We start from the raw sequence: 23,846 nt of genomic DNA on the forward strand, positions 1-23,846 counted from the left end.
AGCAGTAATATTTTAAACAGAAATCACACTAGAGGTTTTGATTTATCTAGAGAAAGTATATAAAGAGCAGAAGAAATAAAGTACTCTAATACAATAAAATAGCTATTCATTGACTTACTAAACTTCTATTTCACTAATGTTAGTTTCACCAAAGCGTTTGCTCGGAGCCGCTATTTTCAGTTGACTGTCTATGCGGGAAATAAATGACGATCGCAAAGCATGTTTTATAGTATCGTAAAGAATTTGCAGTTTGAAATGTTGGCAAACAAAAAAAAAACAAATGCTAGGGAAGTGATAAAATTGTAGCGATAAACTGCCATTATTGGTTGAAACACGTCTTTCGTACTGTTTTATTGGTCAAAAGTAGTATGACGTAGTAAAAGTGTAATAGATTAATTTCCTCGATGAAGTAAATGAAACAACAGTGAAGCAGAATTGGTTGAAGTTAATAAATAAGCCAGAGGATATTTTATACAGTAGTGCTCTTCGCTTCCATTTAGAAGTCATCATCATCATGATCGTCATCGTCCTTATCATCATTGTCATCGTCATTATCATTACTCAACGTCATCATATCATCATCATATGTCATATTTTATGAAAGCATCGTCAGCAGTATCACCACGTATTTGCATATTTGTTACGCCATTCTTTGCCAAGGATGGACCATTTTATTTCTGTTTTTAAAGTTCTAAAACTAAATAAAACATTAGTTCAAATTTCTGTTATATATTAAGACACAGCTTTTAATGTTGAGAAATTTTATTTTGGTCTGTAACATTCATTATTGGCGAGGCTGATTTGTATATGCGTAAAAGCAGGAAATTAACATTTTTAATGCAAATTATTGAAGTTGGACTTCATAAATAGCTCATATCTGAAATTCCTTAGGAAGAGGAGGAGATTTTTTTAGTACCAGAAATGAATTTCCCATTAATCCCACCATCGGGATTTATCACTGTATTGTAGAAACAATCAAGTAAAATTTGGATTGACGTAAAGTAACAATAATTTCAATTATGTGATTTACTAAAATTTTGAGCATTTCTTCTTCTTCATTACTCGGCATACAGTTAATGATGATACAAACAAAACCAAAAGAACTTCGGATAGTAGCCCACTATGCATAAAATTAATATTTTGAATGGACTATCCTCTGAGCTTATAAAAACAAGTCCAACATCTTAGTATATAAATGTCAAGTTTATTTCTGTAGTAGGGTAAAGGTTGGTAATATTGTGATAGTTCTTTCTGAGAATTTATAACAATTTTACTGAGCGAGAGGAAGATCAGTTTTTTTTTTTTTTTTTTTTTGCGTCAACGTATTAAGGGAATGTTCGTGGACAAGTTGTTGCACAAAACCGGTTCTTCTCTCGCTCAGTAAAATTGTAATAAATTCTAAAAAAGAACTATCGATAGTACTCGTATCACACTTTACCAACCTTTACCCTATATGTTTTTGAGAACTTACATATTGTACATATTCATATCCCAATAATCTCTCAATCTATTTATTTTACCATGATCTGTAATAATGGAAATATTTTGGTAGTGTATATAGTAGGCTAGTGTTAATTGTATATAAATTGATTTGCATTATATACTTTCAAAGTATGTAGTATGGGATATACTGTATAAATGGGACAAACAATGTAAATATTCTATGCCTGATTGTATATTTGCATGACAGAAATTAGGCAATATTTTGCTAAATGTGATGTTAGAAAAATCATATAGTTCATAAATAAAACGACCTCAGGAGAACCGTTATAAAAGGTAATATACACGTATATTATTCTTAAGCATAGGCCTATACCAGCGTAATACTACAAATTAAGCGTTAAAAATGATGCAGTAAATAATTCGCTCGAAGTAAGTACTATTTAAATGTTGATTTCGCACTATAGGATTTGTATTGAGTCTGTTATAGAGAAAAGTGCCAAATTGTCACTTTTGAATTTTTCTGAACACACTAAAAAGGTATTACATTACAGTATTTCATTGACAATAATAATAACCATTTGTTCATTTACATTTCTTCCTTGTATGGTTAAAAGTGGAAGTCTTGAGTTCATGACTTCGGCATAAAAAATAACTTTCTTCTTTATAGGTATTGATAATTTTATTTTCGTCAAGAATTATTATCCTGGGTGTTTTTACACAGAAGTATTGTAAATAATAAAGTTTGTGTTTGAAGTACAAAGTGATGAAAATCCTGTTGAAGATGTTCATTCGACTTACAGAAAAATGTTGCCAAGACATTGTGTTTCGATGTCTACAGGTTTTATAGAATTATTTGATAATAAATTAATTATCTTGCATACATTTTTACAGTATGTAAAATACGATATACGTGAATAATCTTAGAAAAAATATTACTTTTGATCTTCTTCAAAAGGCATATTTTGTGGACACAGAAGAAGGAAGGACTCGAAATCCTAAGTAACTACAATAACGATGTACGATAATACATAGTAGAAAATCTTTTACTACTGTACTTTCCTTTACTGTTAAGTTCATCCTAATTTTGTTTGCATTTATTACGCTATTGATTATACAATAGGGGAGAGTCGGGTAGTATCGGACATCGGATAGTATCGGACAGTGCGTTTCTTTCATCTACCACCATATGGTAGTACCTGAATGACATGGTTACGTTTCTCTATGGGACATCACAGAAACGTAACCATGTCAATCAGGTACTATCATCGTGTGGTATATGAAAGAAACTCACTGTCCGATATTACCCGATGTCCGATACTACCCGACTCTCCCCTATATACTGTAATTTTTATTCACCTGTATGTTGGGACAAGTCATTCTCAAAATAAAATATGGATGCTAAGATTTTGTGCCAAATCTTCACCATCCACGATCCTGAAACCTATGATAATCCAAACAAATGCCACGTCTTTACTGTTCATATATGGACGTTCATGTTGTGTTGCGTAAAATGTTAGTTCTGTAATAAATGTCATACATCTATCCATATATCGACATGCAATGCAATGGAGTGCAATAAATAGTAAATACAGATTATATATTTAGCTCTGTATGAACCCAGTATATTGCCATGTGTGTGAATTTAGTAATAGTAATGTGTAGCTTATGTCGTATAAGAAACCACATAAAACATCTCATTACTGACGAGGTAAACCGTTTGTTTTCCGCAGATATATTGACTGTCTTGGTAACATTCACTTCCTGTGTTACACATTTACATGAACGGTAAAAAGTAAGTTTAAACTTGATAATAAAGAGTTTGTGCATAATATGAAACAGGAATGTTTTTTTTTTTTTACCTGCCCTCGAGTGTGTGATTGGTGTGTTTTGGGGATTTTTGCAAGTTTTGAGATACTGAATCGTGGAAAATATGTGATGCATTTTCCTTGCTATACAATGCATTGTACAGTTTATTTTTCTGAAAAATAATTGTTATTTTGCAGTGTGCATGAATTTTTGGCATCAAGATGCTCTGTGCTATATTTAATTCATTTTGTTCTTGTTTTTTCAACACTTTAAATGCTTTTGTGGCCAGTAACTTTTGCATAGTCACATTTTGAAGTTTCATACACAGTTGTTACTACACATTTTAAAATAAATGGCAAATATATATAGTTTTTCTTTTTTAAATCTTGCTGCAAATCAGAATATTAAAATATATTAAGCTATGTTTATAAATTAAATAATGAACTGTTACTTAAATTGTAATAATTTTTTTAAACTTATAGCTAGTTAGCCTCAGTATTTTTTTAACTGTTTACTGCAAATGCCTTTCAATAATTATTCCTATAATTACATTTTGCTAAATTACTCAGATGTTAAGAATAACTCCCCATATAATGCTTATTTAAAAAAATATAAATTGTACAAATTTAAATGAAGATCAGTTTTTCAGTAATGTATAAGGCAATCTATAAAATCATACTAAACTCTTTTCAAAGCGTTTTTGATAACTTCTTATTACTGTAATCCATTCTGTCTTGCCTTGATTGGAATTTTAGAAGTAAAATATATGATGGAAATTAAAAGTAAATAAAGCTCTCATTTTATTGACCTGGTGGCACGCACCATGGTAATACCATTTTGTATAACATTCCAAATAGTGTTAAAAATATTATTGGAGTTGCTTTACGAACAGTAGAAGTATAATGAGATTATTATTTTACGATCACATTTCTGGCAAAGGAACAGGTAAATCTAATGAAAGAGCTCCAAGTTTAAATTAATATCTATTTGGACTTAATATATTCTGAATATTAATGCATTTGTAGCTTATAAATGCATCAGAACTGGTTAGAATAAAATAACATTTAGTGTTACATTTTCCATAATCCTTGTATATACAGTCAGTCCTTAGAATGAAGATATTTGTCTCACTTGTATGAATAGACTTTAATTATTTTCGAGACATTGCATCGATAAAGCTGTTCACTAGCATCAATGGATTCACAGTAATGAGAAGAAAAATGACTGATCTAAGTATTGCTTCATACATCATAGTACAACAGATATATCATGCAGCATTTGCTGCTTAACGTTTCTAATTTATTGCTAAAAGCTTTTGCTTTTTAGTATGTCTTCTGATTTATTAGAAATGGATCATCAGTTGAAATTCATATTAATGTAAGGAAAGGTTTTATTTATTCATTTTTATAATGGACTGTTTCATTATCGGTACCTTAGAAATTATATTATTGCTCACCTGAGATATTTTGCATTTAGAATACCGGTATTTATTTTTTAAAATTGGAACTTAAAAATTGTAAATGTAATATTATTGCACAATTGAAATAATAAAGGTCAAATTTATGATTACATTTTACAGTCAAAATGAAATAAAGATATCTCAATTTTGAAGCCACAACATTTTAAACAGTACCTGATCTGGGAGTATATATTTCTGTGTATATTGTAGAGGTCATGTTACCAAGTGGTTAATATTTTTCTTAATCACTGTCTTCATTTTCTCAGTTACCGGTATTTAAATAAATTATTTGTAATCGAATTAATTTTCTTCTAAGATGATTGTATAACTGATGATCCTTTGAGTATAAATATGCGTATTGTAATTAACCATTGAACTGTGAGACTTTCGAAATTGTGAATAAGAGTAGTTAATGAAATGCAATATATGTTGTTAAGTCAGCTGTCCGAAGACAGGTTTGAACCTTCAGTGATACCAACAAGGCACCATTTATGAGGCAACTAGGCCAGGAGATAATGTGGTAGGATGGCCAAAAGTATTATATTTGTGATGGAATCTTTAGTAATGGAAAAAAATGGTTTAAATAATGCCATACCTGGCCATTGGAAATCAACCATCTTTAGTAATGAATTCATTATTCATGGAGATAACAGATTAAATTAATTATCTACTGTTAAATAGCTACTGTACCATACCTATTTACTTGTCATTTTAATACTACAGAAATTTGGAATCAGTAGTAGGATAAGAAATAGAGTATATTTGCTATATAAACTATTATGTAATTAAAGAATATTCTATACATCACATCCTCGTACATTAGTTATTGAGTATTTAAAATACTGAAAAGTTTTGCTTGGCAGAATCTCATAATCTCACAGTTCATTGGTCTCGTAGTAGCAAGTTTCTAATTTGTGAGATTGTGCTCTTTACAGCGGTTGACTCAAAGAATTTGATGCCTCCTGGAGAGGACGAGATAAAGGATGGACAATGGCTTGGTGTAACAGTACGCAGCATGGGACCTGGTAAAAAAGTCTTGGTAGGTAGATTTCATCTTCTTCATACAATCGTGAATTGGGGTAATAAGAGTTCATTTACTATTAAGTTATATCTATTACACTAAAAATTGTTCATTTATTCTCAGTAGTTGTAAATACCTTCGATTGAGCCTGCTTCAAGCAAACAAAGACACATTCTATCAGTGGCGGTTCCTCGGGGGAGGGAAGGGAGGAACGTCCTCCTCACATTTTTCTTTTTTGAAAGTAAATGCCAAATAAAATATGTGGCTTGAAATTGGAGGAAAATTCGATAAATTTTAAGTTCATAACTATAAGAAAAACCCGGTTGAATGAGTTTTAAATGACGCGCGCTCAAGTGCTGCTAGAAAACTGTGAGAAAGATGCGAGATTGTTTGTGTTGAGGAACGCCAATCCATTCCTCCTTTACTGCAGTTAACACACATAGAGCTCTAAACACACACACTGCTGTGAACACTCATAGACAACAGCGCACTAGCGGCCAGAGAAAGAAGCAGAGTTTTAAAGCAAGTAAATGAACGGATAGGGAGGATATCCTCCTCTGACTCAGCGCATGGGCGGGAAATAGAAACCGACTGGTCGTGCAGCAAGCTCGGTACCGTTGCCATCTAACGATGTTGCATTAAACCAGACTATAACACATCTAGGAGGAGGCACAATAAAATCAGTTTTAACGCAAAGCTATGAAAGACACCATATAAACTTTTTTTTTTTAATTATAAACCAAAAATATTATTCATTGCACTTTATATAGGCTACTATTCATAGTTTGAAACTTTCAAGGATATTTGAAAGTTAAAGTCGGGTTTCTATAAAACAAAGAGGAAGTAAGTAGTTAGTTCTACGTTAGTTTCGCAGATCTTTTTGGCCCCATAAATTCTCTTCCATTCATTGTCTACTAGACAGGGCAATAGCCAAATTGTCAGTTTTGTACAGATATATTTGAAATTGAAAGTAGGTACTCCAAACTACATTATTTTTAACATAAAAATTAATCGGCCACCGCCAGCTTTGAACAATAATGGTAGTATGACTTTACAAGAACTGACATCCTTCAAAAGCATGTGATACTGAACTTGTAAAACGTATATGTGGCAACACAGACCACGTGGATGGGTGCAGTGTTCTCACTTTCCTCAGATTATTTCTCATTCCCATTTCCGTAAAACGGTTCCGATTACGTGTTAGTAGCTGTAATCTCTTCCAATGCGTGTGATGCTGTAATGTGCTCGAAAAATGCTGCGAGGTTGTGAATTTCCTTGTAATTGTTAATTTGTGCAATTATTCAACAAAGAATGGAAGTGAAAACATAATATATTTTGGAAAAATTAGGAAACTCAGTTTACAAGAACAGATTATTGCTATACAAAAGGGAAGGCCAACCCTAGTCTTACATGTATGCATGTAGGCTAATTTGTAGCATGTTTCATTCAAGAAGGTGTCATTTCGTTCTGTTAACTTCTTTCCTCCTCTTAAGAAATACGCAGGAGCCGCCACTGCATTCTATAGCTACTTGATTACCCAGAATACTATAAATCACGTGTGTTAAGAATTTTAAAAAGTCATTATTCTTTATGCAGATATGGCAAATAATAATTGATCTAAAACTGTAAGAAGATTGAAAATATATAGGGCTATCAGTTTTAATAGTTATGATCTATTTTATTGCCATTAAGTAGAATAAAATAGTTTTATACTCATTTTAATTTTTGAACAACGTCTTTTCTGCATTATTGGATGAATTGATATAAAAATTTTACCATGGTATACGTCGCTATTCATTAGGCCTACTTGTTTGATATTTTTATAATTGTATTTTCCCATAAGGAAAAGATTTAAGCTTTCAGAAAATTATCTTTAAATTTAGAATCTGAATATTTCAGATCTGAGATTTTGTATTATTAAAAATTACACTCAAATATAATGACCTAGTGTTATTTACAAATTCTGTTATGTTTATAGTAACATGTATACCATGTGTAAATATCTTTCTGTGTTCCAAAATTTCTTGAGCTTTAATATTCCTTCTCCACTCTCTTAGTCTGCTCAATCCATTTCTTCCAAACCTTTCTCCCTGATCATCCTAATGTGCATTCATGTATTCCTAGATCGGCCTATTTTCCTTCTACTGTGTAGCATCCTTTCTAAAATCTTCCTTGGTAATCGTTGCTTTGACATTCGTCTTACGTCCCCGTAGTACTCTAATTGCCCGTATTTTACAAAATTTAACCAGGAATTTTGAACATTAATTTCCAGTCTAATGTTTCCATTTCGTATTTTTTTCCAATCTTAGAATGTCCTACTGAGTGTCTCAAATAATAAATTTCCGTTGAAACTTGTATTTTGGTTTAATTGGCAAGTTTCAGCTTCGTATGTTACTGAACTTCGAACTTGTGATACATTGTGGTACATTTTTGAACTTGTCTTAATGTGTGTAATCAATGTAACATGATTAAAGTATGTAGTGCTATTTGAAAAATTGATGACGCCACGTGTATCTTGTACCATAATGTAGTTACATGCACCAAATCTCCATACTCATGTTAGCCTCTCGTTCTAACATAACGCTCAAAAACAAAAATTCCAATACCTATCCAAACAAAAAAGTTATAATAGATGCACAAGATAAATGGGACACTCTATATATGTATAGCATTCTGCCCAAGGACGGTCCTTCACTGCAAACTCAACATACTCCAATATTTCCTATTTTCCGCCTTTCTTTTAGTATCTGCATATGATCCATATATCTTAATGTTGTCTATCATCTGAATATATATACAGGGTGTTTCAGAATAACTAATTTTCAGATGTAGTAGAGGACACGTATTGAAATATTTTCTTTCGTAATAGTGTTCAGATGTTGAGACTTAACGATAATTTCGAAAATTCTAATCGGAGAAAGCAACTTGTTTATTTAATTTTGATGGGTATATAGTAAATTATTCAAATATTTTGAAAATGGTACCGATTTGAAAAAAAATGTAGGGCTATATAAAAACTCTTCAAAATTATAGCTTCATTAGCATTGCCGTAAGCTCCTCCATACGCCATATGCATGTCCGCTAATTCAGCATTATTGTAAACAGATCTGACAGAAATTATTTTGTGACCTACAACGAAAAGAAATTAACTTCAATTGTTTCCATGCTAATGGGGTAGCTGAAAAAAATTACATAATTAGAACGATAATAAGGTGAGTGAAGAGTTTTAACTTTTACCGTATGACCTCCCGATCAAGGAAACTAATTTTAAACGTCATAATATCTTAGCATGGTTTCTTTTGGGAGGGTAGTAAAGTTGGGAGATCCGTGTCGTAGATTTACGGCACATAGAAGTTCTCCCTGATAGAGGGCTCTAGTCAAAGTTTGTCGACTATTTCTTGCTGACATTGAATTTCGACACAATATAACTTCTGCAAGTGAAGTCGCTATTAAAATAATGAACTACTACCGGTCGTCTTTTTTTCATTCTGTACACAGTTCCATACTCATTCTCATTATATTCACATTTTTTGTTGCAGGTGTGTGCCCATCGCTATATGAGAAAAGGTTCTGATTATCAGTGGGGTCATGGCCTTTGTTACACACTTTCTCAATTCTTGGACTACGATGAGACATTTGAACCTTGCAAAGGCAGGCCTACCAACAGGTACAGTTTGTTCTTAAATATAGAAATGCATTGTTACTGACAATGGATTGGATAAATTGTTACATGCAAAAATGCTGCCTAATGCGTGAAGAATGATGATGATGGTGACTGGCAATTGATTGTCATTGTTAGCCACCGGCGTGGCTCAGTCGGTTAAGGCACTTGCCTGCCGGTCTGAAGTTGCGTTCGGGCGCGGGTTCGATCCCCGCTTGGGCTGATTACCTGGTTGGGTTTTTTCCTAGGTTTTCCCGAACCGTAATGTGAATCTATGGCGAATCCTCGGCCTCATCTCGCCAAATATCATCTCCCTATCACCAATCTCATCGACGCTAAATAACCTAGTAGTTGATACCAATAACCAACTAAAATATAAAAAAAATTGTCATTGTTGTTTTGCTGTTTCAGGGCGCATGAACAATATGGTTACTGTCAAGCAGGAACTAGTGGTTTACTTTTGGATGACACAGCTATCATTGGCACCCCTGGGCCTTACACATGGCGTGGGACAGTATTTATCATCAGTGTGTCTGAAAATTATCTGAATCGTGACAAGACCATCTACCACGGACCATTGTTAGACAATGAATCACCCGTCGACAAGTATAGCTATCTTGGTATGTATTTTAATTATGAATGTGTTGTTAGACATTGCATTAAAGTAGGTAGAGTTATTGTAATCTATTAATTGATTTAAAATTATTTTAATTAGTTTTATTTTTTATTTCTGTTGCGAATACAATATACATGTACTGACAATTACATCAATTGTAAACATCTTAGAAATTTCCATGTCTGTAGATACATTTTCATATAGCCATACATTATTTTTGTAGTAGTCATGCTCCTTTGTGAATAATTTATTATTATTATTATCATTATCAAGTTTGCAATGCTAAAGCACCTTTCTTGCCCAAAGTTTTCTTCTCCACATTTCTCTCTTTTCCCACTCTGCATTATTCTCATTCTTCTTCTAATCGTTTCTGTTTATTTACATTTCTTTACTAATTTCTTCCGTCCTAACCCGCGGTGTTAACCTTTCCCCCTTCCTGTAGATATCCATTCCAATATCTGTCTCGGTAGTCTATCACTCTCCATCCTCCGAACACTTCCATACCAATTTAATTGATTGCTATGGATATAGTTAGAATTTTGGTAATCTATTAGTCCCGTAATTTTCTCTCTCTAATGTTATTTTACCAATTTTTTAACATTGCTCAGACTTTCTGAGGGAAGTCCTTTTTTTTTTTTTTTTTTTTTTTTTTTTTTTTGTAGAATATAATTTAGATATAACTTTTGAGTTTAATATCCACAATTTTTCTCCATAATTTGTTAAACTCCTAACTAATGAATTAATAATTATTTATAATATAGTTATTTTTTGTGTGTTTAAAAAAAATGTTTATCACATAAGATTCCAGTTAACCTTCTTATCATTGACCTTCCTTTTGCTATACTTTTTTAAATTTCTGTTTCAATCCGACTACTTTTTTGTCATTTTTATTCCTATATAGGTATTAGAATTCCGTATATCCTTTAATCAGTTTTCTAGTTTCTTCTAATATTAAACCATTGACATCTTCATTCCAGTAACTATATAATTAGTTTTATTAGAATTTATTTTTAGTCCCTTGTTATTATACTCTTCTTTCAATTTCCTCCTCATAGGCTATACAGTGTTAAATCAGACATGTTCAATGCGTGCACATCTATTCTATAAACGAGGTGCAACAGTGACGTAGAATATCTTTTAAACGTGTGTCTGCATGCGATTCTGAGATTCTACATCATTGTTGCAACTCGTTTAAAGACTAGAAATGCCCGCGTTGAACATGCCTATTTTAAATCATCATATTCGTCAGCTGTTACTAATAAATTGATCGTTTGCAAATAATAATCATTAGTAGGTAGGCCTAATGTGTAAACCTATTTGCCATCAGATAATCTCTTTCCAATTTTAATTTTAGCTACAGAACTATGGTATAATTTCGTAATATTTTTAACTCTGTATTTATTTGTTGTAGTATTGTCTAGCATTTCCCAAGGTTGTTTCATGGGATATCATCGTATGTCTTTCCTAGATTAATAAATAATAAATATGAAGTTTGTTTTCATACAATTTTTTTTTTCATTTATCTGTCTTAACATAGATAATATCACCTGTTCAATTTAACACATGTGAATATTTTATGTTAAATTGTACTTTTATAGACATTGTATTTCCTGGTAAAAGTACTGTATTGTGTTCAAAATGCATGAAAATAAATACAATGTGTAAAATATTACTTCAACTTTACAGGAATGTCGGTAACTGCAGGAAAATTCTTTGGAAACAAAATTGCATATGCAGCTGGTGCACCAAGAGCAAATGGGACAGGACAAGTTGTAATCTTTACTAAGAAACGTCCTTCAGAAAATCCAATGGCTGTTCAACTTATTCTTAACGGAGAACAGTTTGCTTCCAGCTTCGGATATGAATTGACAAGTGCTGATGTTAATGGTGATGGGTACGTTGAAAGGAATTAAAGATACACAAACTACTTAGAAATACTATATAAGTGACATTTTGTCTTATTATAGTTGAAAAATAGTACTGTAATTAAATACACTCACCGGCAAAAACACCGGGACATCTAAAGTTTCCCAATTTTTTTTGTTATGAAATGAAGAAAGCATTGTTTCCCTCGAAATTATTCAAATCAACTTTATAGGGAGTTATACCTGAAAGATTGATTTGCATAATACACGTCACTGTTCGTTAACAGAAAGCCACAATTTAAGTCACACAGAGTTAGTGTGCACTCAACGTTGGTTGCTTGACAGCTGTCAGCCCACTCTGAGGTCTGTGGATATAGAGGGAAAAATTGGATCGGTGTCTGGTAGAGTTCCCGGGTAGCTCAGTTGGCAGAGCGTTGGTACGTTAAACCAAAGGTCCCGGGTTCGATGCCCGGCCCCGGAACAATTTTTCCCTCGAAATTATTCAATAAAATGGTCGTCATGAGCCAAAGTTACTCGTTTTCTCCCTGAATCTGGAATAACCTCCTGTCTCTCTAAAGCGATGGTACAGTCGATCGAGGAATCCCAAGAACTGCAGCCACTTAACGCTGACTATTTCCATCTTCTATCAATGCAACCACTTTTGCTGAATTGGTAGAACTTAGCGACATTTGTATACAATGAAGTACTCTAATACTGCGTCAAAAGAGCTTACCAGTCTGTAGACTTCTTCAGTTTGGCTTGAAATGAGTCCGAGAAGTTCAGACACAATATTGCAGGATCATTGTTGGCTATTATGTATTCAGTATTACATTGTTGCGTATCACAAAATAAATGAATGACTAAATGAACCTCAGCACACCTACAGTTATTTAAAAAATCCTACAATTTTTTGTAAATTTTAAAGAAAATGTAGGTAGCCCGATTTTTTTGCCAGTGAGTGTATAACATAGTTGCTTGAAAACTAGTTAATTTGAATGAGGAAATGTGAAGGTCTGTATGCACAGTTTGAGAAGAGATTTCAATATTAACATTAACATTAACAGTTCCCTTTCTAGTTACGTACTGAAAATATATGCATGTTAGAGTTACCAGATGTCCGGCTTTTAACGGATATGACGTCCTTTTTAACGTACTCTCCATTGTACGGGATTTTCTAGTTTTTCTAATGAGTGATCGGTCAGGTACAAAATTCGGTCTTGCAACTTTGTAGCAGAAAATAGGTTACAAGTAGAATATGGCAATTTTTAATCATCAATGATTTCTTTGGGAGTAACATACAAGAATGGCCAAAACCAGTGGAAGAGTTTTAGTATTTTATCTGAAGTTAAAAAAAAAACCTGTAAGATATGAAGTATGTTGATACACATCATCCTTGAACATTATATTAAAAAAGAAGTGCAGATAGGCGAAACAAATTTTTGTTGACGATTTTTTAATCTCAGACTACATGTTTCCAACCTGGAAAGTGAAAAAGGAAACTCTGATAAATAGTGCAGTGATTTTTTAAAGAAAAACTTTAATCTTGAACTCAACAGCGAATTGCTGAAAATATAGCGTGTTTCAAAAACATTGTAAAAAAAACTTCGTGGTGTAGTAGAGCAAGACATTTTGAGCCATTTGAGATACGGAATGCTTGTCCGCCGAAGCCTCCTTCATTGGAAAGGTACTAGGACCCCTGCAGGTATGAAAGTTGCTTGAAATTAAAGTCCCTTTGGTGCCTGGCAAATGCGTATTCCCATCTCAAACTGCTCCAAATGTCCTGCCCTAACACCCCACCAAGTTTTTACAATCTTTTTGAAACACGGACACATTTACCAGGCATCAAAAGACCATTAATTTCAAGCAACTTGCCTACCTCCAAGGGTTAGCACTTCTACAATGACATGGCTCTGAAAAGAGGCTTAGGTGGACATACAGCTATTCATAAAGCTGCAAATTTCTTGCTCTACCACTCCACGAAGTTCCTTTTCTTTTTCCTTTTCTTCCTCTCTCCCACCTTTCCCTGTGTCTCTCTTCTCTTTTTGAATTTCTAGACGTAATACTGGTGTTTGGACAGGTATTTACACTAGTTTATCAATAGACAAAGGAGCGTAACTGTCTGCTTCCTTGGTCGATTAGAGAACTCACCTGAGTGAAATACAACTTGAAAAAATTCTCGTGTGACTAGATCTATGATCATAATGTTGAATGATTCAGTTGAACACTAAGTAGCTACTACAGAAAAATGTAATATAAGAGTACAATAGCCTATGTGTTTTGCGTATATTTTTCCAGTTATTAAATTAATGTCCCAAGTCAAACTGTGTATTGTAAATATTGGTCATTAAAAAAGTCCCTATTCACTCTCCCCCCTCAAAATATAAGCATTAGCTTTTAGCAACATGATTTTCATTGTGTGTTATTATTGTACTTAATTAACTGTTATAAAACAAATGGATTGGACATTACTTTGATTATTTTTTGTTGCAGTCACACCGACTTGATAGTGGGTGCTCCATTTTACTTCAGCAGAGAAGAGGGAGGTGCAGTGTATATTTATGTGAACAATAAAAATCATTGTTTGGATTGCAAGAAACCGTTGAGGCTGACTGGCAAGCCAGAATCCAGGTTTGTGGATGTTCTTTCGTAACAAACATTAAACAGATCTGTTCATAATGTAGGCCTTGAACAAACTAAGTGAGAAATTGATTGATTTTCTGTTTACACTCTACACTAAGTGAAAAGTAGAATTACTTTCGATTCTGAAGTTGAATTGTTGTAAAACAACGAAAGCTTTCCTTGTTTTTTTCTGTTAATAGGACATAACTAATGGATACTTTGTGTAATCAAGTTTTAATTTAATTGGAAATATACATGAGAATGTGTAGGTCCTTAGTTACACGATTTTTTTAGAATACTTCCGAAATTTTAGTTACTCAGAACAAGTGCAGCTTAGACTACTTCCATTGTTGTGAAGTATACAGAAACAACGTTTCGAGGATTCTGTGTACTGTATTGAATTGTATTATATCATATTATACCTTACCATACCATATCATATATCATACGATACCATATATCATATCATATATATCATACCATATCATATATCATATCATACACAATATATATATATATATATATATATATATATATATATATATATATATATATATATAGACACACACACACACACACAAATATAAAGGACAGTCAAACATAAGGGACTGGTACTTCTGCCATCTCTCGGCACTATAGTCTGGCAAGTGATGTTTCATGTAACTAATTGCTCAGAATGTCCTCTATTATATTCTTTACACATGTTGCAGCGATATATGAAGTCCTGGGACACTTGCTGGAGTTCATCCTCTCTAACATTGCATATTAGCTGTGTACATGGTTTCTTCTTATCGAGAACAAAACCTGTTTCTTTCCAGTTATTGAATACTTCAACAACACAATACATATTTGGATGGTTGTGTAGTAAGCTTTTTATTTAATTTGCAAGAAAACAATCCATTTTGTTTAAAAATTGGAAAGGGATAAATCATTTCTTAACAGTTTCTTTAATGACATGAGTAAAAAATGAAAACTGTGTGAATAGTACTTACCGAGTAAAACAATGTTAACATTTAGGGAAACGTTTTTTTTTTTTTTTAAGCAAAATTTTCGTTTGGGACTAATATGGAATTAGAATTTTTGTCGTACTCTATCCAAGAAATAAGCTGTTAAAATCTGCACAGTTATATTACTTCCACCCTGCATAAAGAATTAATATGTTCACTGTATTTCATTTATGCAAACAGTGGTAATCCATTCTGTTATTCAGATTTGGTTTTGCCATTACTAATCTGGGTGACCTGAACTTGGATGGTTATGAAGACATTGCGATTGGTGCACCATATGAAGGAAATGGAGCTGTATATATTTATTTAGGATCTCCACAGGGACTTATTTCTGAACCCTCTCAGGTATGTAATGTATGTATAATAACTAGGGAGTGCATTTTCGTTCCCAAACATATAGCAGATCGAGTAGTTTCTTCTGGTAGCTACATCTATTATATCACGTGGATGCGTAAGCAAGGTCGAATTGCAAGCAGATACGCATAGGCTCATTAAATAATAATGATGTAATGTATTAGAAATATGCCCCTGTAATGTCATATGACATAGAAACGACATTCTCTTAGTTTAAACAAATTTTATGTGATGTTCGTAAAAGATTTGCATTTCATAACCTCAGAATATATGTTTTCGTTTACTGCAACAGGATAGATTTTGATAAACGAATTATTTGTATATATTGTGTAAAATATAAACATTGATAATTTGTATATTGATTTTTGTTATTATTATTTTGTCCCTGTAATGTCATGTGACGTAGGAAGAACATTTTCTTTAGCTTAAAGATATTTTTACTGCAGTTATAGTAAAAGATATGAATTTCATAATCTCAGAATATTTACATGTTTTTGTTCACCTTTGTTCACCGTATCAGAGTTTATTTCGTTAAATGAATGAATGAATGAAATATATTATATTAGAGTATTTACAGTTAATGTGTATTTTGTTTACTATTATGTTCTATAGTTTTCTGTCCAAGGGCAGGTATTTCACTGCAAACCCAGCATTCTCTAATCTTTCCTATTTTCAACCTTTCTCTTAGTCTCCGCATAGAGTCCATATATCTTAATGTTGTCTGTCTTCTGACATCATCTTCTGCACTGAACTTTTCTTTCGTTCACCATTCCTTCCAGTGCATCCTTCAGTAGGCAGTTTCTTAGCCAGTGATCCAGCCAATTTCTTTTTCTCATCCTAATCAGTTTGAGCATTAGTCTTTCTTCACCCACTCTTTCTAGCATAGATTTATTTCTTATTCTGTCTGTCCATTTCACATGTTCCATTCTTCTCCATATCCATATTTCATATGCTTCTAATCGTTTCTCTTCACTTCGTCGGAATGTCAATGTTTCTGTTCCATATAGTTCCACACTCCACACAAAGCACTTCATTAGTTTCTTCCTTAGTTCTTTTTCCAGAGGTCCACAGAAAATGCTCCTTTTTCTATTAAAAGCTTCCTTTGCCCTTGCTTTCCTCCCCACTGGGTTATAATATACAAATTCAAAAAAAAAATTAATGCATTTTAGATCTTGCATGCAGAAGATATTCGAACAGCTGGGATATTAAAATTGAAGACATTTGGATATTCTCTGAGTGGAGGATTGGATTTGGACAAGAATGGATACCCCGACCTGATGGTTGGAGCATATGATGTTGATGCTATTTTACTGCTGCGTGCTCGACCTATCATAAATATTGAGACTATCGTGGAACCAGCAGCCAATCTGCAAAATATTGATCCAAGCAGAAGTTCCTGCAGAAAAGATCCTAACTCTAAATATACTTGGTAAGTTATATTCTTTTCCTGTTTGTTAAGCATAATTTATTTCTCATTATTTGATAAATTTATAAGTGAATTTAATAATCATTTAAATTAATCTGCTTACATGTGATTTGTTATATTTTTATTAATTTTATAATTCATATATCCCCCAATAAAACAAATCTCGATATATAATTTTGAATTATTTAAAATGTTTCTTTTTTACGAATTGTGTGCAATATCGTCATAAACTTGCTCTTTTTTTTCTTGCAGCTTTTCATTTGCAGCATGTGTATCAATGGAGCTTCCAACAACTTTGAGGCTCAATTACAGTATTGAGGCTGAAACATTCCAGAGTGGACGGAAGTTCTCGCGTGTTTGGTTTGGTGGACGAGATGCTGACAAAAATCAACCTCATATTGTCAGAAAGACTATTGAAATGAAGTACGATGCTCGTCAGCACAGAAAAAATGTTCGACACTGCGAAACAGAAGTAGTCTACTTGAAGGTAACGGAGTAATTTGGTATCTGAAAAAGCTGTGTATGTCAATAACTTGTTTAAAAATGACATGATCCATACCGTTAATGTATTTTAGTCAATTTCCTTCATCGCTTTTGTCTCTCGACTTCTGTCTTTTCTCTTTCCTTCTTCCTCCTCTTCCTGCTGCTCTCCATGATGATGATGATGATGATGATGATGATGATGATAAAGATAAATGAACTTACTCATTCAAAGAAGATGGCTGAAAAAGTTCTCCATTTTGCTGAAAACATAGATCCACACATTTTATTTTATTATCAATCACTTTAATTAACGTTTCACTGAATTTGTGTAATTTGTTGTTGCCAATATTAGGTTATCAATTATTTTAGGGTTATTTTGATAAACTGTAGACTTAGCATTACCCCAAAAGAAATAAATCGGGCAAAGTGAGATCAGGAGCTCTGGGAGGTCATAGGTCTGAAAAATCTCCTAACAGTAATATTATATGTTTCATTTACTTTAAAACATATTATTGTACATATCCTGAACACTGTAAAATTTCATTTGACCTCTATGGTCGTAAAAAATATCTCCTAACAAAGTCATTGATGCGTGGACTGTATGAGCCATAGCATTATTGTGTTGTGGGGGGAAGGGACTATTAAGCAGCTCCTCTTCTTTCTTTAACTATCCAATAAAAGGAAACAGCATATAAAAACAATAAGTTTCAAAACTGACGGTCATATCTTCTTTTTTTACTTGATTATTTAGCAACGCTGTATGAACTACGAACTATTTAGCGTCGATGAAAATTGGTGATAGCGAAATGATATCTGGCGAGATGTTGCCGAGGATTCGCTATAGATTACTTGACATTTGCCTTATGGTTGGGGAAAACCTCGGAAAAAACCCAACCAGGTAATCAGCCCAAGTGGAAATCAAGCCCACATCCGAGCACAACTCCGGATCGGCAGGCAAGTGCCTTAGCCGACTGAGCTACACCAGAGGCTGCAGTCGTATTAAAAAATGTGGCCAATATTTCGGAACTGGGATGTAGCACACTATAATTAACGTAACCCGAAACCAGGTTTCATCCATGAAAAAATATTTTATCCAAAACTTCAACACATGATGCCAAATCATTTTCTGAAACTATTCGTAATAATGAATATGCTTGTCGTGATTGTCAGATTTCAATTCATGCCCCAATGTCACTTTCTAACAATATAAAATATTAAGTTCTTTTTTCACTGCTTTATGTGCCATAGTATACAAAATGTTTGTGTGTGTTTAGCAAGTTTCCTCGATTATTTACTTGAAGTTTTAAGATCCTGTAAGAGATATCTAAGACTTCCTCTTCTGTTAACATAGGACGACCACTCCTTCCAGTATCATGTCTCATGTATAGAACATGTTTTACGGAATTTATTTATCAAATCATAGACAGTATTCCAATACGGTAATTTCGAGTTTCGAAACTTCTCTATAAATTGTTGTTTAACCTCCACTATGCATTTCCTGCCTTCTCTAAAAACCTTTTCCGCTAGAAAGACATGTTCTAACATAAATATTTTCAATTTTTGTCACAACACACTTTGTATACTGGAAGAGACAGCTCACACTGACCGTGATCTGTAACCCTTATTACAATCGGGGATGTTGGGAAGATATAATCTTCCTTGGCCTTGACAGAGTCTAAAGGAAGCTACCAACTGTTTTGCAGGTGTATTGACTTCTGTACTACCTGCTATACTGTGGAGCGACTAAAAGATATCATAGTGTATTTTATATGACTATTTTTGGAACTCTTGAAGATTTGTTTCTTTACAAATGCACTTTGAATTTCGTGTCTTTTTATAGGAAAACCAACGTGACATCCAGTCTCCGATCAACTTTCAGTTGAAGTACAAGTTGTTGCAGAAGGAACCTCCAAGACATGTTCCTGGTGGACCACTTCCAAACATTGATGACTATCCTGTCCTAAACCAACAAGAAGCAGCAAAAGTTTTCCAGGCAACATTCAAGAATGATTGTGGAGACAAAATCTGCGAAAGTAAGCTACATCTTGACACCAAATTGGTATTGGATAAAGGTGAGTTAGCGCCTCTGATTTTCCTATGAAGAGATAAAAGATATATTTTTTTAATTGTGTATATTCAGGGTGGAAGTGAAATAACCCTACAGATTTTCAGGGAGAATAGCTCATGTTGTATATAAGGAAAAAGTGTATTACCATATTGGTGGGAAGTTCATTGTTTTCTCAGAAAAAAAATGTTTCCCAAATGTTTGAGATCCTCTTATTTGGTAACTATTGCGAGTAGGATCGTGATTTTTTTTCCATATCGATAGAAAATCTAATAAGGAATCATTTATCCCTCTGGCGTATTTTAGTATTGTGGACAGTTTTCGTGTAAATTTAATTTAAAAACCACTCATTTCAAGCCACTATACGAAGCGAGCAGATTGCAACGTAGTAGCGAGAGAGGGAGGTTCGTCTACAGAGACAGACTTGAGTATTTTAGTATTGTGGACAGTTTTCGTGTAAATTTAATTTAAAAACCACTCATTTCAAGCCACTATATGAAGCGAGCAGATTGCAACGTAGTAGCGAGAGAGGGAGGTTCGTCTACAGAGACAGACTTGAGTTCGTTGACCTCTTACATCTGTACTGCGAGAAGAATGACGATGTTGCCAGATTGCTGAAACTTCCAATTAAATTTTCTAATTAACTGTGCATTAAATCACGAAATGTAATATAGGTTTTCTCTTCATTTAAGTGTACCCTATCATCCCTTTCAATCTGCAGGGTTATTTCATTTCCATCCTGTATATAGTAACATGAATTGAAGTTTACGTAAGCCAGCAGTAGTTGTACATATTCTAATCAGCTTTATAATTATTGTTTCCGTCACTGAATTGTTTACAGCTGAGTACAGTTATTTTGGAATTAATATTTTTCCTGCTATATGAGTAGGTATGTTTAAATACAAAAACAAGTGTCGGTTACAGGTAAACGTCCTAACACATGGGATTTGATCATGGGTGAAAGGCATGTTGTACAGCTGAATGTGACGGCCAGAAATTACGGACAGTCTGCATATGATGCTTGGCTATATGTGACACATCCTGCTACCCTGAACTACACTGCTCATAAGACTGATGTAAGTGCACTATTGACAAATATACAATACCGGTAGTTGTCTGCAATGGCAAATAACATTTTGTTTCTTTAATTCAGAAGTCAGGAAACATGTACATAATATATTCAAAGGGCATAGATCTATATATAATTTAATACTAAATGGAAACAAATTTATAAGAGTAAAGAGTCATTCTATGTTGTTGTTTCACCAGTATTACTTTAGTGGCTGTATTTGATTTTAGTACAGATTCATCAATCATCAAAAATAACAACACAGCTTAGCTTACGTAATGATTAATTTTTGGTCCCACAGAATTTATCTGTTATGGTAACAATTGTTATTAGAGGAGAAAAGTTCGCCCCGGCGCCAGGGATCGAACTTTTCTCCTCTAATAACAACACAGTTTAGACTTGTGGGCTTACTCCATTTTCAAATTTATGCTAGAACTAATCTCTATATAGTAATGTGTTCTGAAATCATCGTAAATTTGGAAGGAGACATGGTAATTAGATTCTGGATGCGTCTTTTTCATTAAGAAGAGAAAGACTTGTTCTTCCCTAGAAATGAGATAAATGATTTGAAACTATACGTTAGTTTTAGGGAACTATTTTCTGTTATAACTTTACAAAACTTCTCACTCCACTCCCCTTCCTTCTGCTAGAAAAAGAGGACTACCCCCACCACTAAGTACCCTTCCTGCCAGTTTGCTTGTTTCGTGCAGGCGAGTGCCATGAGTTTGGAGCTGAACTCTCGTGTCTTATTCTCCAAACAAGGTTATTGTCTTACTTCGACTGTGGAGTAGCTGGCTCCCCTCTACCCAGAATGCTGTAATATATTCGCTTGTGTATTGTGCTTCAAGAATGGATACTCCTTCCGTTAGTTTGTTATGCTGTTGAGGAATGTATACCGTTTACTCTGAGCATGAACATCTAATTTTAATATGATGGCGGATGTATAGTAGGCCTACATTCAGGTCCTCTGTTTCCTTTAGTTCACCGAGAGCTAGCCGAAGGAATTGAGTACCTCAACTTTAACATCAATTACTCAGCTTAGCAGTAAGAAAAAAATAATGTAATCTTCCATTGATTGCGAAATTTTTAATATGTAATAAATAGTTCGTTTATGACGTTTGTCTTCCCTTCTTTACATTCCTCTGGGATTCAATCCATACTTCAGAGTATTTTGATAGTCTTTTGTCATCATTCATTGAATGTATATGTAGCATATTGTTTTACACATAAGTTACAGTGATATTCTGTTAATTTTCATATGTCCTCTAACTTCTGTATTTTCATTGTGATCAGTTGTGTATCAGGAAGTGTATCTTTTCAGTTGTAACAATGTTATAGCAATGTTGCTATAAACGTAAAATTTATAGGCTATGCTTATAGAATAAAGTTACACCTCATAATGGTGTCGTATTTCATAAGAAAGGATATGTCTATTAACTATATGAAAAACTATATTTTTCAGAGCACACATATGAGCTGCACGCCGCACAATAAGACTATGATAAAATGCAATATTGGAAATCCGTTCAAGAATGATACTTCTGCTAATATTCAACTCAGATTTGACCCTAAAGATTTGCCAGACACAGTATCTAAGCTAGATTTTGTTGTGTTCGCCAATACAACATCTAAAGATTTAAATCGCCATGCATCTTACACTCTGCATACCAACGTCATTAGAAAAGCTGAGATCTCTGTCACAGGGTAAGTGAATGTTTCTCGCATTGTGATGTTTTGACTTTGCAAGATGAATGTATTTGTGATTTGTGAATTAAATAACAAGTCTAGTTATTTCCTATACATATAAATTCTTTATTACAACCAAGTACAGTATTTTAAATTTCTTTGAAGCAGGTAATAATAAAATTTTGAAGGTTTCTGTGCCTGCAATAACATCACTAGCTGTATTACAGTGACTTAGTATCCAGTGCGTACTTCTTGACAGGTAAACTCTTTCTTATTGTCACAATGACAATAATAATTCTGTAGTTTTCACATTAACAAGAATGTTCAGATATACTCTTTCCTGTACATCTTAATGTGGATTTCTGTAATCTCTGTGCCATTGAATGATACAGAGTAACTGCACAAATGAATGTTATATGACACTTTTTTTCTTGTACAGCTTTGTACATCCAGAACAAGTGTACTATGGAGGAGCTGTGCGTGGCGAATCAGCAATGGCCTATTTGGATGATATTGGTGACAGAGTTATACACACATACTTGATTTACAATCAGGGACCTTGGAAAGTTGGCAGTCTTGAAGTGCATATAGAATGGCCTTTTCAAGTTGCTAACAACAAACCACAAGGAAAATGGTTATTGTATCTAGAAGAAAGGCCCACAGTGGAAGGTTTGTTGTTTTTAATTTGGTTTATATTATCTATTTAGTTTATATGTAGTGTTTGAAAAGTCACTATGCACTTGACCCAGCCTGAAAAACTTTTTTTACCAATTTTTCAACAATAATTGTTGCAATTGCTACACTCTATCGAGAAGACACCTTGATTCCTTCCTAAGAAGAACGCGTTTTTTCTTGTCCAATTTATGTTTCGGGAAGGTGATAAGTATACGGAATTAGTGCTGTAGAATTTTTCTTACGAATTTCCAGAAACACCAGTTCTGTACAATTTCACTGGCCAGTTTGAATAAAATGAAATCAAGTACATATGGTTCCAATGCCACTGCACACACAGCTGACAAATCTCTACAGTCTTTGCTGAGATTTCTGGAGAACGCATCACCTCAAAAAATCTATGGCCTCAACACTCCCCAGACCTCACACCACAAGCAAAATGTGCAATGTATCGACATCGGCCACACACACTTAACAGATTAGATTGCAAGCTGCAATAACCATGACAGCTGCATTTAACAAAAAGATCTGAAGACAATATTCTAAAACAAAATAAAACGAGTCCAGGCCTGTATTGATGCTCGTGGACATCAC

General features: G+C 33.6%; 1 protein-coding gene across 3 annotated transcripts in view; it reads left to right on the plus strand.

Annotated features, from left to right (window-relative positions):
* Positions 1–23,846, plus strand: part of mew (multiple edematous wings) — a 312,635-nt gene that overhangs the window by 276,169 nt on the left and 12,620 nt on the right. For all 3 annotated transcript variants that reach the window (XM_069820246.1, XM_069820255.1, XM_069820264.1), the window contains 12 exons: positions 5,644–5,747; positions 9,269–9,396; positions 9,802–10,010; positions 11,693–11,900; positions 14,362–14,499; positions 15,701–15,842; positions 17,021–17,280; positions 17,530–17,764; positions 19,601–19,832; positions 20,750–20,901; positions 22,357–22,598; positions 23,020–23,249. In XM_069820246.1, coding sequence (XP_069676347.1) covers positions 5,644–5,747; positions 9,269–9,396; positions 9,802–10,010; positions 11,693–11,900; positions 14,362–14,499; positions 15,701–15,842; positions 17,021–17,280; positions 17,530–17,764; positions 19,601–19,832; positions 20,750–20,901; positions 22,357–22,598; positions 23,020–23,249 — 2,280 coding nt within the window. The remainder of the gene's footprint in view (positions 1–5,643; positions 5,748–9,268; positions 9,397–9,801; positions 10,011–11,692; positions 11,901–14,361; positions 14,500–15,700; positions 15,843–17,020; positions 17,281–17,529; positions 17,765–19,600; positions 19,833–20,749; positions 20,902–22,356; positions 22,599–23,019; positions 23,250–23,846) is intronic.

Source organism: Periplaneta americana, chromosome 1 (genome assembly GCF_040183065.1).
Source record: "Periplaneta americana isolate PAMFEO1 chromosome 1, P.americana_PAMFEO1_priV1, whole genome shotgun sequence".
In the NCBI taxonomy this organism is placed as follows: Eukaryota; Metazoa; Arthropoda; class Insecta; order Blattodea; family Blattidae; genus Periplaneta; species Periplaneta americana.